General features: G+C 40.3%; 1 protein-coding gene and 1 long non-coding RNA gene across 5 annotated transcripts in view; one reads left to right on the top strand and one right to left on the bottom strand.

Annotated features, from left to right (window-relative positions):
* LOC126196198 (uncharacterized) overlaps window positions 1–16702 on the bottom strand; it is a 91176-nt gene that overhangs the window by 58933 nt on the left and 15541 nt on the right. The gene's annotated exons all lie outside the window — the stretch shown is intronic.
* The window catches only part of LOC126196166 (progestin and adipoQ receptor family member 4), a 223889-nt gene that overhangs the window by 202596 nt on the left and 4591 nt on the right, over window positions 1–16702 (top strand). The window contains exon 5 of the mRNA XM_049934546.1: window positions 6334–6640. Within this exon, the coding sequence (XP_049790503.1) occupies window positions 6334–6594 (261 nt within the window). The 3' untranslated portion in view covers window positions 6595–6640. The remainder of the gene's footprint in view (window positions 1–6333; window positions 6641–16702) is intronic.

Here is a 16702-nt window from a genome sequence, read left to right as displayed (position 1 = left end):
CTTTCATCCACATCGGTTGGTGTAGGGGTGCAGGGTCGCGGGATCTGAATAGGAGGGGAAGGGAGGGACTGTGTATGGTCGCATAGAATGACAATTGACAGTATGTCATCCTCGTTGATAAAATCTCGAAGGGAACTGTTGACAAAATCTTTGGGTAAGTGAATAGCTAGGATGAGCGTGAAGGTAACATACTTAGATTTACATACATGAGAAGGTGTGCAAAAAACAAACAAATAGTCATTGTGATGTCGCACTGAGATGTTATCCACTGAGAATGCTGAGACGTCAACAGTAAACATGGTCCATACGGTCATAGTTGAGTGCGGTGTTGGCAGTGAGAAGAAGGGTATGGGAAATTCATCAGACACATCACTGTCACTGGGGGAGACATGATCACTAACTCTGGCTTCACAAGATATAAAGGAGGGTGGGAGGGAAGTGCCTGCTGAACAATCACCAGAAACCGGTTCACTTGTTGTGTTGACAGTTGGAGGAAGCATTGAGGCCTCATCATTTGAGATGTGTTCAGTGAGAACCCATGCTGGTTTAACTCTACAAAGAGAGACCATTTGAGGTATACCATTTAGCAGGATGGTCATAGTGTTTTTAGCATGGTTGAGAACCCAGTGAGGTGCTGAATACAGTGGAGTAAGAGCAGGGTGAATGGTGTCATCTTGCAGCATGATAAAGTCACAGTCTGCAAGTTCCTTGTGTAAAAAGACAGGTGGGTGAGTATGTGCTCATGGTCGTAGTATGCGTGTATGCAAGATATGAGAGCAAACTTGCTCGACTAAGGACGGTAGCCTCTCTTCATGAAGAGAAGTAGTGTCCTCAACAGATTCTGCTGGGATTACCAGGGGTTTTTTAGTAAAGGATCTCTGCCAGAGAGGCTTTTAAATCACCTTTATAGGCCGTGCGAATGCCTATCAGTACCCACGGAAGTGCATCAGACTAAGAGTCGGAGTGGCACATAAATGCTGCCTTTAGTGTGCAGAGCCAGTGCTTCACTAATCTGTTACTTTGGGTTTTGTAGGCTGTTGTATGGAAATGCTTGGCACTTCATAGGACACACAATCATTTGAAGAGCAGAGATTCGAATTGCTTGCCCTGATCTGTGGTTATGGATGCAGGGCACAGCGGAAACGGGAGGGCCAGCAGGTAATGAATGCTCAAACCATGGTATCTGCTGAGGTACTGTTCAAAGGAACTGCCTCTACCCACCATATAATACAGTAAGTGACTGGCAAATGTAATGGTGGCTGTTAGAAGGGAGCAGGGGGCCGACAAGGTCCATATGAATGTGTCTGAAGTGTCCCTTTGGTATTTCAAAGTGTCACCAAGGGGGATGTGCATTTTGACCAACTTTGGCACAATCACAAGATACACAGGCTCTTGCCCACTCATGACAGTCATGACAGCCTTTCTTGATATGTGGATAAATGAAATGTTCAGTTACTAAGCATACCATCACTCTGATGCTCGGATGAGCTAGACTGTGCAGCGAAGAGAAAATGGCCTGCCGAAGGGGAAGGAGTACAAGTGGTCTTGGTATGTTAGTCGAAGTATCACACAGAATTGGTTTGTGGTGCAAGAGAAAGGGCATGGTTGAATGTGGAGAGAGTCAGAACTGTTAGTAGCTAACGACTGTACCTCCAGATCAATAGTTTGTAGTCACGCAAGCTCTGTGGGATCAAACAGGCTCATAATGTTATTAATGCATGACATGTAGTTGGCTATGATGTTACCTAGCCTCTGATAAAATGTATGTCTGTTGTATATTTGGCTGATGAAATCAATATGCCTGAAGTGACGTGGAGGGAGATCACTAGCAGGGTTACGCAGCACATCAACCAGTGGACGGTGATCTGTGTAAATGGTGACATCACATACCTTCTTTATCCTCTCAGAAATAGTGTGTGGCTTCATAAATAGCCAGTAGCTCCCTGTCAAATGCCAACCATTTACATGAGAGGCAGATAGTTTTTTGAAAAGAAACAAAATGGTTGAGAGTCTTTGTGAATGTGTTGCTGCAGCACAGCGCTGATCATGGTGTCACTAGTGTCTGTAGTGATTGAGATAGGCACATTGGCGCTGGGATAGGGTAGTGTGATTTTATTACCAGGGCCGGTTTTAGGTTGCTGAACATGGAAGTCATGTCCTGGACCCACATAACTTTGTGCGATCGCCTGAGATATGTCTGCCTTGCAAGGCATCAGTTAGAGGATACTGTAGGAATGCAGCATGAGGGATGTGGCATTTGAAAAAATTGATCATGCGCAAGAAGTGACATAACTCACGAATAGTGACAGGTGGTGGTAAACTTGTAATGTGAGTGACGCATTCAGACATGGAGCATATGCATTCAGAGTTCACTGTGTAGCCCAGAAATGCAACTTCTGGCTGGTGCAGCTGGGATTTGTCTTCGTTTAGATATTACTAATGTTTATTAGCAGAGGTGGAGAAAATTGAAATGCCATCAAGGTAAGCATAAAAAAATGGGAACTGGCAAAATGAGTCTACAAAATGTTGCCAAATATGAGCTGCATTTTTAAGTCCATAAGGCATATAGCAATACTCGAACAAGCCAAAGGGGGTTATAATGGCCATCTTAGGGATGTTGTCTTTCTGCACTGGAATCTGATGATATGCCTTATGGCAGTCAATGATGCTAAAATGCTGAGCATCTTGTAACTGCAACGCAAAATCTTGAATGCGGGGAATGGGGTAGTTGTCTAAAATGGTGCGGGCATTGAGTCTACAGTAGTCTCTGCAAAGTCTGAGGGTTGAGTCCTTTTTGGGGACGAGATGAATAGACGATGACCAATTACTGTCAGAAGGATGTTTGATTCATAGTTGGAAAAGTTCCTGAATGCATTCTTTTGCAGCGCGAATTTTCCTAGTTGACAGATGGCGTGCTTTTGCGTTGACAGGGGGTCCTCCTGTAGTTTGTAGCGTATGACATGTACCATTTAATGACATGTACCATTTTTAATAACTTTAATGGTGAACCTCACTGGGCCTACTCAGGCAGAAGGCACTCCAGAACAGAAAACATCACATACAGCACTGTGAAACTGAGAACTGACCTGTAGAATAGGAAGGCAAAGGTGGTGAAGATTCTCTGCCATCAGGTGCTGTGCTAGCAGCTGCAGGTGTGGAGTCCAGGCAAGCTGTTGTATGCAGCGAGGTAGGGAGAGGGGCATGGTCTGTGTCAGCAGCAGACAAGGTGGCGTGAGGGTGTGTGGGCTCGATGTGAGCATGCGGGACAGTGTCAATTGTAGCAGCTGCTTTGCTTGTTGGTTTGACAGCTGTAGAATGAGTGCAGTCTACTGACATGGAGGAGTGGGTTGCTCACTGTAGAAGCAAGAGGATAGTTGCAGTGAACACTGTCCATAGAGAGGGACACCAGAGCAGTGGCTGGCATTGTAGTGGTAGCCACTGAAAGTGTTGTGATGGCTGTTCACACAAGTGCCTGGTCTGTGGAAGTGTTGTTGATCAGTGCCTGTAGTAATGTGTTGGCCACGTGCAGGTCTGCAATATCATGTCGCTGGTTGAGTATCTTACACAGTGAATACATCTGTACCACACTAGTCAAATTAATTAAAATTTTCAGACTGAAATGTGAACGTAGTATATGTTATGAACTAAAAACTTCATAACAACTTGCTATATACTAATATTTCATAAGATATGTCTCACTTTTCTGATACTGCAACAGCAGTGGACTTTCTCTTGCTGTGGAACAAAATTATGATCTGAGGACCCTGAAATGATGCCTAATTTCAGGACGAGCTGCAGTGGATTATGGAGAGATTTTATTGCAGTCTACACCTAGCTCAAATGCATGCATCCAAACACTAGTTTTCTTGCAACTTACAAGAATTATTCCATCTTAGTTTTCGATACGAAGTGATATGTAGATAGTTTGAGCCTTTCTGTGTGAGTTTAACTTACATTGTTACTTAGTGATTACCGACACCTTTGTTGACTGAACCTCTACTTGTTTTGTTGTAGTGGTAGGAAATGTTTGTTCACCAAACGTTGTTAATTATATCTGGAACATTTCTTCCCTTTTTCCTGCTTGAGTCCCTGTGGCTGATCTGTCTGCTACTGATACGGATAGTCAAGTGAGTTCTGAGTATTCCAGTGTAGGTCCAGGTACTGTTTTGTTGCTTTTGTATTGAGATTTGGTGACCTCCTTTAACTCAAAAAGTATTTCCACTGTACTGGAAATGACTGACATCTTTTTGCAAATACTTTCAGATATGCCATAGCTCCTGCCCCCCTCCCTCCCCCCCCCCCCCCGCCCCCCTTTCCCATAAAAGTCTCACTGAGAAGTGTGGGAATATAATTACATTTATGTTCTTCAGTGAACTACTGAGAACAATTAGTATTGAGCTAGGAGATTTATGAGAGAAAAATGACATAAAATAATTGCATATCCTTCACCACTAAGGTTTACTCATATCACCTCGAAACTACAAATAAAATTTGTGTGTCTTTACTTCTGTATACAGAACTGGAGAAAAATCACTGGCTACACTGTACATGTTTCACTTTCATTACCAGAGCAACAATGCATAGTGATGTAGCTAAGGCATGAAGGCATGGTGGTTGTCTAGGGAGGGAAAGAGGGTGAATGTTAGAATACTGCCTCTCCTCACATTGAGACTATCACATTGTTTTTATTTTCTTAAATGTTGGATTGTTCATAGGGTGCGGCAGACACTGTTGTAATGACGAGCCTGGTCAAGGCGTAATGACTGCTGTTTGGGAATTGTTGGCTGGTGTTTGTCATTTTCAATAGGACCGTGCATGGCTTGTGCCTGCATGACCTGGAGACTAAACTGATCAAAAAAAGTTTTGCACCACCTGCTGATCTGCCAAAGTGTGTCGACTTAGATTCAAGGGGAACCAAACAGTAAGTAATGGGAGTGGTGGCAATACGTGTTTTGAACAGTATATTATTATGCAGGTGCAGGGGATAACTGTAATAACACTGTAAAGGGGCAGAAAAACCAATTTTTTATAGTCGAAGATTTCGCCTTAAATCTGGTGCTCCTCCCCCAATTTCAGCACACTGTCCACTCTGTAATTCGCCTATATGATGTAGCTGGCCCTGAGGGCCCAATCAGTCTCAACTACTGTTCAAAAGTGCTATGCAGTATTTGTTACATATGCATCCGGAGGCTTTCCCCCATTAGGAGTTGCAAAGTGAAAAATGGGATGAAGGGAGAGGACAGAATGTAGCAGGAGTTATAAGATGCTTCAGTCAAAAGCAAAAATTTCTGCCGACAAAAGTACTGATCCCACATTTCTTGACACTAGCATAGTTTATTCACTTGTTCTGTCAATAGATCAAATAAAACTCCCATTTGAAGTGGGGGGGGGGGGGAAGTTACAGCCCCCCCCCCCCCCCCCCCCACACACACACACCGTTGATTCACTGCTGCATTTTTCTAGAGCATGCAAAAAAATCTGTAGTAAACTGCTCATGCAGTGCCATTGAGTTGATGGAGTACGTTGAGACTTATCACAATGCAAGGACATAGTTCAAGGTCAAAAACCTGTTGCAAGCTAAGGAACAATGAAAATTGTTTCTTTTTCATGTGATCAGTCTTGTCCATATTGTGTGACAAAGTGTACGCCAATCAGGAGTAACTAGTTATGCACAATATCTTTCCCCTCATTTTGTATACAATATCTGGATTGTTTCTATTTTTCCATTATTATTCTATCTCTTTTCCTTCTTTTTTTACTTTACAAATTACATTGATTCTGTTTATTTCTACTTTTCCTCTCATCAGTTTTGTTTATTTTATTTCTTTATTTACTTATGTGTTTCATGTCTTTATTGGACATGTTTTTCCTCAGGCACTCTTTATATTATATACTATTTCTTGATTGCACCATCACTTCCAACTTTTAAAATTTTCAAAACTTGACAGTTCCTGCCCAATTAACATTTTCGTAGCATCTCAACCTGTCCTGCCTTTCTCTGCATCTATTAGAAAGTAAATTTTGCATATGACCTCTCTTGTTTTCCATCTTCTCTCTATCAGTCTGGTGTTCAATATTTAAGTTGGTTCACATGATGTGCATAGCTTTTGCTGCATTTTGACCAGATTATTTTTATTTTTGTTTTTTATTTTTGCATACTGTAATATGCACAATATTTTACAACAATTATCACATTCGTATACAGATTTCTTGCATTATTCATGTCATGTTGATTTTATGCCTTCAGTTTGTATTAAGTTCTAGGTGTACCTTTGTTTCTCTTCTTCTTGTTCTGTCAGAAGATAATACTATTCAAACTGATCACTTCTACAGGACTTAGTCTCTGCAATTGGAGGGATTATTGGTGCCCTGCAAATACCAGAAAAGTGGTTTCCTGGAGCTGTTGATATGTGCCTGAATTCTCACAACATTATGCACATTCTTGTGCTCACAGCAGTGTATTCAATGCACAAGTCAAGTATCAGTGACCTCATGTGGATGGCAAAAGGAGGATGCCAAAGGCACAGCATGGATACTGATATTCAGACTTCTTCTGACCTGCCTGCCACTGATGCAGGTGCAGCTGCAGGATGAATTATGAGCAATTACTGATACTACTCCAAAGATGGCGTACAATGTGGTAAGGGTTTCTTGATGCTACAATTTCATAGCAACATATCATTATTTTTTTCCCATTTGTCTAGCTATATCATTATACATCTGGGGAAATCAAATTTTGTGTCATTGATTTAAGCATAGCATGTAACACTGTTTGCTCTACTTATTACTATGCATAAATCACACCACAATATATCAATAAGTGTGGCTTACCAGTGACGACTGTTTGTATACACATAATATGGAATGGAATATAGGTGCCTTTATACAGTTATGATGAAGAACATCATTTGCTTTGCAGGTGCTATTCTTGGATTAAACACACACTATGCCAAAAGCTTCTGAACACCAACCACTGTATGTTTCAAAGATGTCAGCATGTATCTAAAGCATTCTTTTTCTATCAATTTACAATATGATCCCTGTTAGGGTACAATGTAATCTCTGTTAGAGTCAAGTGTGAAGGTGAAATTTGTTTCTTTTCTTCCTGAAGCATTATGACTGGTCATTATGAAGTTTTAGGATAAATTTATCAGGCACACAATTTATGCTCTAACAGTACATATCACAGTCTTACAGTGAGATTCAGATCAAGGCTTGAGGAGTCCATTCCACAAAATACACCTGATTTTCTTTTGTGGAAATGAACTGCTGCAGGAGATATTTCCCTGCTAAGTTTAGAATTAAGTGAATATTATTGACTGTGACTTGACTCTTAAGAAAACTAACCTGACCTCTAATCTGACTCTGAATGAAATTGACCTAACTAGCATTGAAATCTGATGGCTAGCTGCCGCCTGGTAGAATTGGATCATGGTGTCCCAATGCATGGAAAAGGGATTACCTGTTGCTTGAACACTGCTGTACATCTCTCAAAACTTCCAATGTTTATAAGGAGTACTTAACTTACTTAAAACAGATTACACTGAATGACTCTGTCCTTGCCTGAGAGGCAGTGTGCAGCTGTAGTTATTAAAAGGGAAAATAAAATGAAAATATAAATAGCTAAGTGGCTGAGATGTGGCTGATGCAGACACAAAAAATATTAACTTTAAACAAGGTGATGACAGAAAGTGAGATGGGGATGCATGTTCCAACATGGAATTACAGGGATGTTGACTTGGGTTCAATAAAAAGCACAGACAATTTATTGAGTTCAACTTACTATTACAAGCAACCATATATGATTAGATACAATAAGCATAACTTGTAGATCCAACATTTAATAGTTAATTCTTTGTTGTCCAAACAGTAAATGCAACTTGAAATAAATAACAACGAAATACGTGGATCGCAGAGCTTCAAAAATGAAAAATAAGTCTTACACAATGTGAAAATACAAAAACAATATAAATGAAAGTCAAAATACAATTTTCAGTCCTTGTGAGCTCATAGAAATTAACGTGGGTGCAAGAATTCAGTGCGTACCTTGTATGAAAACAATTTAAACATAGTGTTTGGTCTCAGCTGGTTAGTTCATGTGGATGCTTATAATGCTAACACATTCACCAAATGCAGCTATGGCTGAGCATAGAAAACATACTAAACCCAAAATGAAAACAAAATGTGTATGAAAAACAGTTCGAACAAAGCATTTAAACTCATCTGGTTAGTCCACATGGATCCTCATAATACACACAAATATGAAATGTGGCTGGTGCAGTGCATAGAAAACATACCAAACCTAACATGCATACAAAATGTGGCACAAACCATGCATAACAAATACCTTGAATAAAGTGTTTAAACTCAACTGTTTAGCCCACATGGATGCTTGTAATGTTAACATAGGCTGGTGCTGTGCATAGGAGACATACTAAACCTAACATGAATGCAAAATGCAGCTCATTCCATGCATGAAAAACAGTTTGCTAAATGCTGTCTGGTAGTGATTACAACCGACAGTTAGTACCTACAGAAATGCATAGTGCAATGCTATTTTGACCTTGTTTGCAAACAACTAGGATTTTAGCATGGAAAAATATATTGATTATTGTGCTGGTCTGTGGCATTGCAAATTTAATAACATAGGATTCATCAGAGATGAAAAGCGGACTCTCCAAACTGACTAGCAAAGGCAAAAAGAGACTGCAACACATGAGGTATTAAATGCAGGGAAAGCCATTTAACAACTAATGGTCCATCAGAGCCGAAAAGCACACTCTCTTAAGTCACTAGAAAGGGAAAAAAAGAGACTGTGACACAGGAGCTTTTAAATGCAGGAAAATCCATCTGATCTAATCCTGTGACAGAAAGCTGGATGCCTGTCAAACTAGTTACTACAGAGCAACACAAGACTGAGTTACCTTAAGTTCTCATGAGGTCATTGCTGTAGCACTCCGGCCCCGTCATAGCACTTATATTTGGCCAAGCCGTAAAGTCCTCCAAAAACCATCTACATTAAGCAGGTTTAAAAAGATGTAGGGTGCAGTAATCATACAGATATAAAGAGACTTCAGTAGGACAGACTAGTGTGGAGAGCTGCATCAAATCAATCTTTGGACTGAAGTAACAACAACAGCAGCAGAAGCAGCCACTTCTGTAAGTGACACTAGTAACAAATTATGATTAGTGTTAATCTTGTTACACTGATAATTATGGGAATTGCTTATAAATTATTTTATGTGTGTTCATGTATAATAAGAATAAATAGTCGCTTTGAAAAGTCACTGCTCCCTCTCTTACACTACCCAGTTGCTGTTTTTATCTAATACTTCAAACGAAGCATTTATGTAATGTAACACAGTCCACTGTTTGCTGACCACATCAACACCTGTTGCACCACGCTTTATTGGACTGTGTTTTATTTTCTGACCAGCGGGCTGTGGCTGACTTGCCGGCAGATCTGCCATCTCTTTTAGGAAATACTCAAATGAACGTGTTAAAGTTTTAAAGTTCTGTGACTTGTCCAATGTTTTTATCAAGATTTTAGGGAGAGGGTCTTAATTTGTTCAGAGGGTGACCGGCTTGCCCATATTTTATAGAAGTGGCCAGTCAGTGACAATTTCCTGTGGCATACTTGATGCTCCTTTCTCATTTTTTGTATGTTTTATTTTTCATCTTTCCCCCGCTTTCTTTGCGTGTATGCTTCCATTTTACTAAATTTGTCCACATTTGTTTCTTATGTGTGTCAGGGCGCTGATGTCATCGACGTTGAGTGCCCGTAAGCCCCAACAACACACACACACACACACACACACAGAGACTAGAAGTATATAGAATTTATGTTCTTGAGTCCAAATATTGTGATCATTCGTAGGAGGAGTGGCTATTAAGATACTCTTTTACTTTGTTTTTTAATACGTGAAGATTTTCTATTTCCTGCCTGAGGTCTATTTGTAATAATTAATATTTCTTGACTTTTCCATTAGAAGTGATTCATGAGATTATATCTACTCTGAAAACAACTGTAAATGCAAGTCAGAGGGCACTTCCCATTATACAAGTTATCATGGCTTCTCAGAGTGCCATTTATGTATGGAGTAGGGGAAGAATGTTTAAACACCTCTGTGTACACTGTATTTAATCTCATCTCATCCTCATGACCCTTATGGGAGTGATAAATGGAAGGTTTTAGTATATTTCTAGATTCATCATTTAAAGCTGGCTCTTGTAACTTTGTATGTAAGCTTTTTCTGCATAATCTGTTAAGTCTTCAGGTGTCTGTCTGTTCAGTTTCTTCAGCATCACAGTGATGCTCTCCCATGGATCAAACAAACCTTTGACCATAAATGCTACCAGTCTCCATATATGCTCAATATACCTTGTTAGTCATACTTGGTACAAGTCCCACACACCTGAGCAACATACCAGGATGGGGTGATACAAGTGTCTCGTAAGCTATCTTCTTTGTAGACGATTGCATTTTTCCAATATTCTATTACTGAACTGAAGTCTGCTGTCAGCTTAACTCACACGTAAGCCTAAGTGATCTGTTTATTTCATGTCCCAACAAATTGTTACACCCAGGAATTTTTATGGAGGGATTGATTCCAATTGTGACTCATTGATGCTGCAGTCATAGATACTACAACTTTTCATTTTGTGAAGTACAGAAATTTACATTTATGGGAACGTACAAGAGGTTGCAAATTTTTTCACAAATCTGAAATTTATAACGATCTGAGTCAATCTTTGTTCAGAACTTTTCAGGCAGTATTTCATTATAGATAACTGCATCATCTGTGAAAAATCTGAGTTTGTTACTACTATTGTCTGCAAGGTCATTGATGTACAACATGAACTGCAGAGGTTGCAGCACTCTTCTGTGGGGCACTCTTATAGCTACTTCAACATCTGTTGAAGATCCTCCATACAAGATATCATACTGGGTTTTCCACACCAAGAAATACTCAATACACTTTCCCTTGATACAGCATTCAATCATCTTTTGATAATAATTGTATTGTGTTACTGAGTCAAATGATTATACTATGAAAAGAACAAATTGCTACTCAGCATACAGTGAAAATGTTGAGTCATAGACAGGCACAACTAAAAGACTACTCGACACATAAGCTTTTGGCCAGAAGGTCTTCTTCTGAAGTAGACAATACAGATACACACGCATTCATGCAAATGCAGCTCACTCACTCATGACCACTGTTTCTGGATGGCCTTGGCTGCCAGAGATGGTGGTCATGAGTGTGTGAGCTGTGTTTGTATGAATATGTGTGTGTGTGTGTGTGTGTGTGTGTGTGTGTGTGTGTTTTGTATATTTCAGAAAAAGGCCTTCTGGTCAAAAGCTTATGTTTTTAGTAGTTCTTTCATTGTGCCTGTCTGCAACTCAGTGTCTCCACTATATGGTGAGTAGCAATCTATCCTTTTCATAGTTTTGTCATGATCCCATTCTGGATTTTCCATTGTTAGAGTCAAATGATTATCAGAAATACTGGATCTACCAGACTGCATTGATCCATGGCTTTCAGGATGACATGTCAGACATCAGATTCTGGGGTTCATTCAGTTTTAATGGATTCAACTGTTTCTCAATGCCTCTGACACAAGTATCAATTTCACTCGTCTTACCAAAGGTATAAGAATTAAATTGGGGCAATATTCCTGAATGTTCATTTGTAAATGAATTTGTGATGATTGAGTTTGGCTTTGCTATCCTCAATTTTAATTATTTTCTCATGCATGAGTGTCTGTATACTGACTCTGGTACCTCTAACAGTCATTTACATAAGAGCAGAATTTCTTAAAGTTTTGTGAGAGGTCTTTTGATGATATTCTGCTATAATAGCCATTGAAGGCTTTACGCATTGCCCTCTTGACAGCTAAACGTGTTTAATTCAACATTTCTTTATCTGTAGCCCTATGGTTTGTTTTACACCTATTATACAGTAGTCTCTGTTTCCTTAGAGGTTTCCGTACAGTAACTGCATATGATGGTAGGTCCGTCTCCCCCCCCCCCTGCCCCCCCCCCCCCCCAACATGAACTGTTCTACTAGGTACATATGTAGGCAGTGCACGGTCAACTATTCTTTTGAACTTGAGCCACAGTTCTTCTGCATGCAGAGCTAAATGCTTTAAGTTCCTCATTGAGATATAACACTACTGCTTCTTTTATCTAGTGTTTTGAAATGTAAACTCCAGGTTGGGTTGTCAACAACGTAGGAAAAGACAGATTGCAGCTTATGTAAAGATGATACATTAAGTTGTAGATAGGCACAATGAAAAGACACTTAAACAAAAGCTTTCAGCCACAGCCTTCATCAGAAAAAGGAAAAGAAACACACATCATTCATTCATACAAGCAAGCGCACCTCATACACACATGACCACCAGCTCCAGAAGCTCGGACCGGAATGTATTTTGATCAGAGTTGCTGGAGTGTTCTTCTTTCTTTTTATGATGATGGGCAAAGACTTATGTGTAAGTGTCTTTTAATTGTGCCTGTCTGCCATTTAAGATGTCATCCTTACAGTAAGTAGCAATCTATCCTTCTCTACATTGCTGCTGAATATATACATTTTTTTACTTGTTTTACCTGGCCTTTGTACTTTAGTGATCATTATAGCTACAACTGCCTCAAGATCACTGAAACCAGTTTCATTATGGATATTCTCAAAGAAGTCAGATCTATTTGTTGCCAACAGAGCCTATATAGCAGGGTTTTAAACTATTTGATCTTGATAGCTTTCAGAGAAGGCATTTAGTAATGTTTCACAGGGTGTCTTGTCACATGCACCATTAACAAAACTAACTATCTCAATTGGCTGTTGGAAGACTAGTCTCTCTTCTGACAATGGCAGTAAGATTGGGGAGGCTATGTAGCAGTGAACTGATGTTTTCTGTTAAGTCTAAGGGTAATTCTGCTGGTTGACAGCAGGATCTAATAAGAAGTCTATGCCCATCCCTGATACTCATTATCTTGACTGCAGCTACATTACTATCTCAGTGGATTTGAGTTTGTTATCTACTCCAACAAATACACTCTCCCTTCACTTCTCATTAGCCAACACTTTTTGTAAACTCTTCAATTTTGTGTGACCTCGTTTTCATGACTACCACCAAGTTATCAGTTAGGGTGAATGGGCATGGGCAAAGGGTGTGTACCAGCAATTCACAATATCCTGTTGCAGAGCATGCTCCAGAACATGACAGTCATGACCTCAGTGCCTATTTCGCCACACATGCCATCTGGATTCTTCCCCCAGACACCACTTTCTCACAACTCCGCAGGTGGGAACCAGCACTACACCACATCCTTGGTTTTCACCACACACCTGGCCTTAATTTATATTAATTTCTTCCATCTCTGCATTTCTTCACGGTAACTACTCCTTTCTTCACTCCATCTTAGTTTTCTATGTGCTTCATTTTCTGATCTTTCTATTTTTCACCATCCCTCTCCCACCTCTGTTACACACAGTGCACTTAGCTTTTTACTCTTACTAACTCATGCACAAAGTTTTAACAGTAATCTCTGGCTTGCTTATTACCCTGTCTTCCATCTTTAAGCTCTCAGGTTTTCAAATCTCCTCCACTGCAGCCCCCAATGATTAGTCTTTCACTCTCATCCTGTCCAGTAAGACTCCCCTGACCTGGGGTTCAGGGTGATTTTTCCACACTCTGCCCCTTCTAAACCTCTCCAGTCCTTCCCCTTCACCAATCTTCCTTCCCCTTCAATGCTTCTGCTGGAAGAAGAAGCCACTGGCACCAAAAGCTTGCATATGTAAAACCTTTTTTATACATGTGTTCTCCTACCGCCGCTTGGTGGGTCTAATATATTATTATATAGTTTCCTCTTTGAATGCTGAAAAAAATTATTTTTATGAGAAGAAATTTACATTGAATGAAGAGAGAAATTATAGTCAAGCAACTTCATATTTAGCAGAGTTTGAGTATCTATACATTTTGGAAAAGCTTCAGTAAATTACATAAATATTCAACAAAAGTGTATTGGGTAAAAAATACAATTAAAGTCTTTTTCAGAACATACAAGTATGGAGTTTATCCATGTGTAAAATAAAAGGATGATAAACAGTTTGACAAGAACAGAATAAATTGCTTGAAATGTGGTACTATAGGAGAATGATGAAGATTAGGTATATAGATCAGATAACTACTGAAAATGTTCTGAATTGATTGGGAGATAAGAAATTTATGGCACAACTTGGCTAAAAGAAAGGATGAGTTGATCTGACTCACATCCTGTCTCAGCATGAGTTAGGACATGTACTGTCTCAGTTGTGTAGAGCTCATGATTATTTGTTTACCAATTGTGTGATACATCAACATGAATTGATGCGTGGTAGTCATTTGGATGTAACATGTCAGATATTCACCAATTTATGCTCAGGAAAATGTATATACAGGGTGTTACAAAAAGGTACAGCCAAACTTTCAGGAAACATTCCTCACACAAAAATAAAGAAAAGATGTTATGTGGACATGTGTCCGGAAACACTTAATTTCCATGTTAGAGCTCATTTTAGTTTCGTCAGTGTGTACTGTACTTCCTCAATTCACCGCCAGTTGGCCCAATTGAAGGAAGGTAATGTTGACTTCGGTGCTTGTGTTGACATGCGACTCAGTACTAGCATCAAGCACATCCGTACATAGCATCAACAGGTTAGTGTTCATCACGAATGTGGTTTTGCAGTCAGTGCAATGTTTACAAATGTGGAGTTCGCAGATGCCCATTTGATATATGGATTTACATGGGGCAATAGCCATGGTGCGGTACGTTTGTATCAAGACAGATTTCCAGAACGAAGGTGTCCCGACAGGAAGTTGTTTGAAGCAATTGATCGGCGTCTTAGGGACCACAGAACATTCCAGCCTATGACTCGTGACTGGGAAAGACCTAGAACGACGAGGACACCTGCAATGGATGAGGCAATTCTTCGTGCAGTTGACGATAACCCTAATGTCAGCATCAGAGAAGTTGCTGCTGTACAAGGTAACGTTGACCACATCACTGTATGGAGAGTGCTACGGGAGAACCAGTTGTTTCCGTACCATGTACAGCGTGTGCAGGCACTATCAGCAGCTGATTGGCCTCCACGGGTACACTTCTGCAAATGGTTCATCCAACAATGTGTCAATCCTCATTTCAGTGCAAATGTTCTCTTTACGGATGAGGCTTCATTCCAACATGATCAAATTGTAAATTTTCACAATCAACATGTGTGGGCTGACGAGAATCCGCACACAATTGTGCAATCACGTCATCAACACAGATTTTCTGTGAACGTTTGGGCAGGCATTGTTGGTGATGTCTTGATTGGGTCCCATGTTCTTCCACCTACGCTCAATGGAGCACGTTATCATGATTTCATATGGGATACTCTACCTGTGCTGCTAGAACATGTGCCTTTACAAGTACGACACGACATGTGGTTCATGCACGATGGAGCTCCTGCACATTTCAGTCGAAGTGTTCGTACGCTTCTCAACAACAGATTTGGTGACCAATAGATTGGTAGAGGCGGACCAATTCCATGGCCTCCATGCTCTCCTGACCTCAACCCTCTTGACTTTCATTTATGGGGGCATTTAAAAGCTCTTGTCTACGCAACACCGGTACCAAATGTAGAGACTCTTCATGCTTGTATTGTGGACGGCTGTGATACAATACGCCATTCTCCAGGGCTGCAGCAGCGCACCAGGGATTCCATGTGACAGAGGGTGGATGCATGTATCATTGCTAACGGAGGACATTTTGAACATTTCCTGTAACAAAGTGTTTGAAGTCACGCTGGTACATTCTGTTGCTATGTGTTTCCATTCCATGATTAATGTGATTTGAAGAGAAGTAATAAAATGAGCTCTAACATGGAAAGTAAGCATTTCTGGACACATGTCCACATAACATATTTTCTTTCTTTGTGTGTGAGGAATGTTTCCTGAAAGTTTGGCCGTACCTTTTTGTAACACCCTGTATAGCCAAAATATGACAATAGTGGTTTAAACAACAAAAATACACAGTCTTGGCAGAAATATTATTATATTTCAACAAAGTTTATACAAATGACTTCAATATACGAGGGTTGTTTTTTAAGTAAGGGCCGTTCGCACGTATAGTCCCGTAGTTCGCGCGGACGCCGCAACAAGCCACCGCGCCACTTGCTGGCATCCTTCCCGTTCACACTGATGCAAGTTGCAGCTCTGTAGCTGACGTGTACGCATCGCTGTGCTACTTTATAATGTTTACGATTATTGAATCGCCCGCCGCATGCGAGATACGGTCAGTGATAGGTTTTTTGACCGCAAGAAGCCTATCAGCTGCAGAAATTCATCGTCGTGAATGCAATGAGTGAAGGTAAAGTGCATCAATGGATTAGAGAGTTTAAAAATGGCCATCAAAACGTCCATGACGAAGAATGCTCAGGCCGGCCCTCTGTGATCACTGATGATTTGGTGGCTGCAGTCGAAACAAAGATTCATGAGGACAGAAGATTCACACTTTCCACTCTTTCTTTGGAATTTCCACAAGTTTCAAGATCGGTTTTGTACAAAATTGAGTCTGAAAACCTAAACTTTAAGAAACTGTGTTCTCGGTGCGTACCCAGACTCCTCACAGAGGACCACAAAGGGAAGAAATTTGCCACTTCATTGGACTTTTTGATTCGTT

The sequence above is a fragment of the Schistocerca nitens genome, chromosome 1 (assembly GCF_023898315.1).
Source record: "Schistocerca nitens isolate TAMUIC-IGC-003100 chromosome 1, iqSchNite1.1, whole genome shotgun sequence".
Classification (NCBI taxonomy): Eukaryota; Metazoa; Arthropoda; class Insecta; order Orthoptera; family Acrididae; genus Schistocerca; species Schistocerca nitens.
Note: the sequence above shows the minus strand (reverse complement) of the source record. Positions and strands in the feature narration are given on the sequence as shown.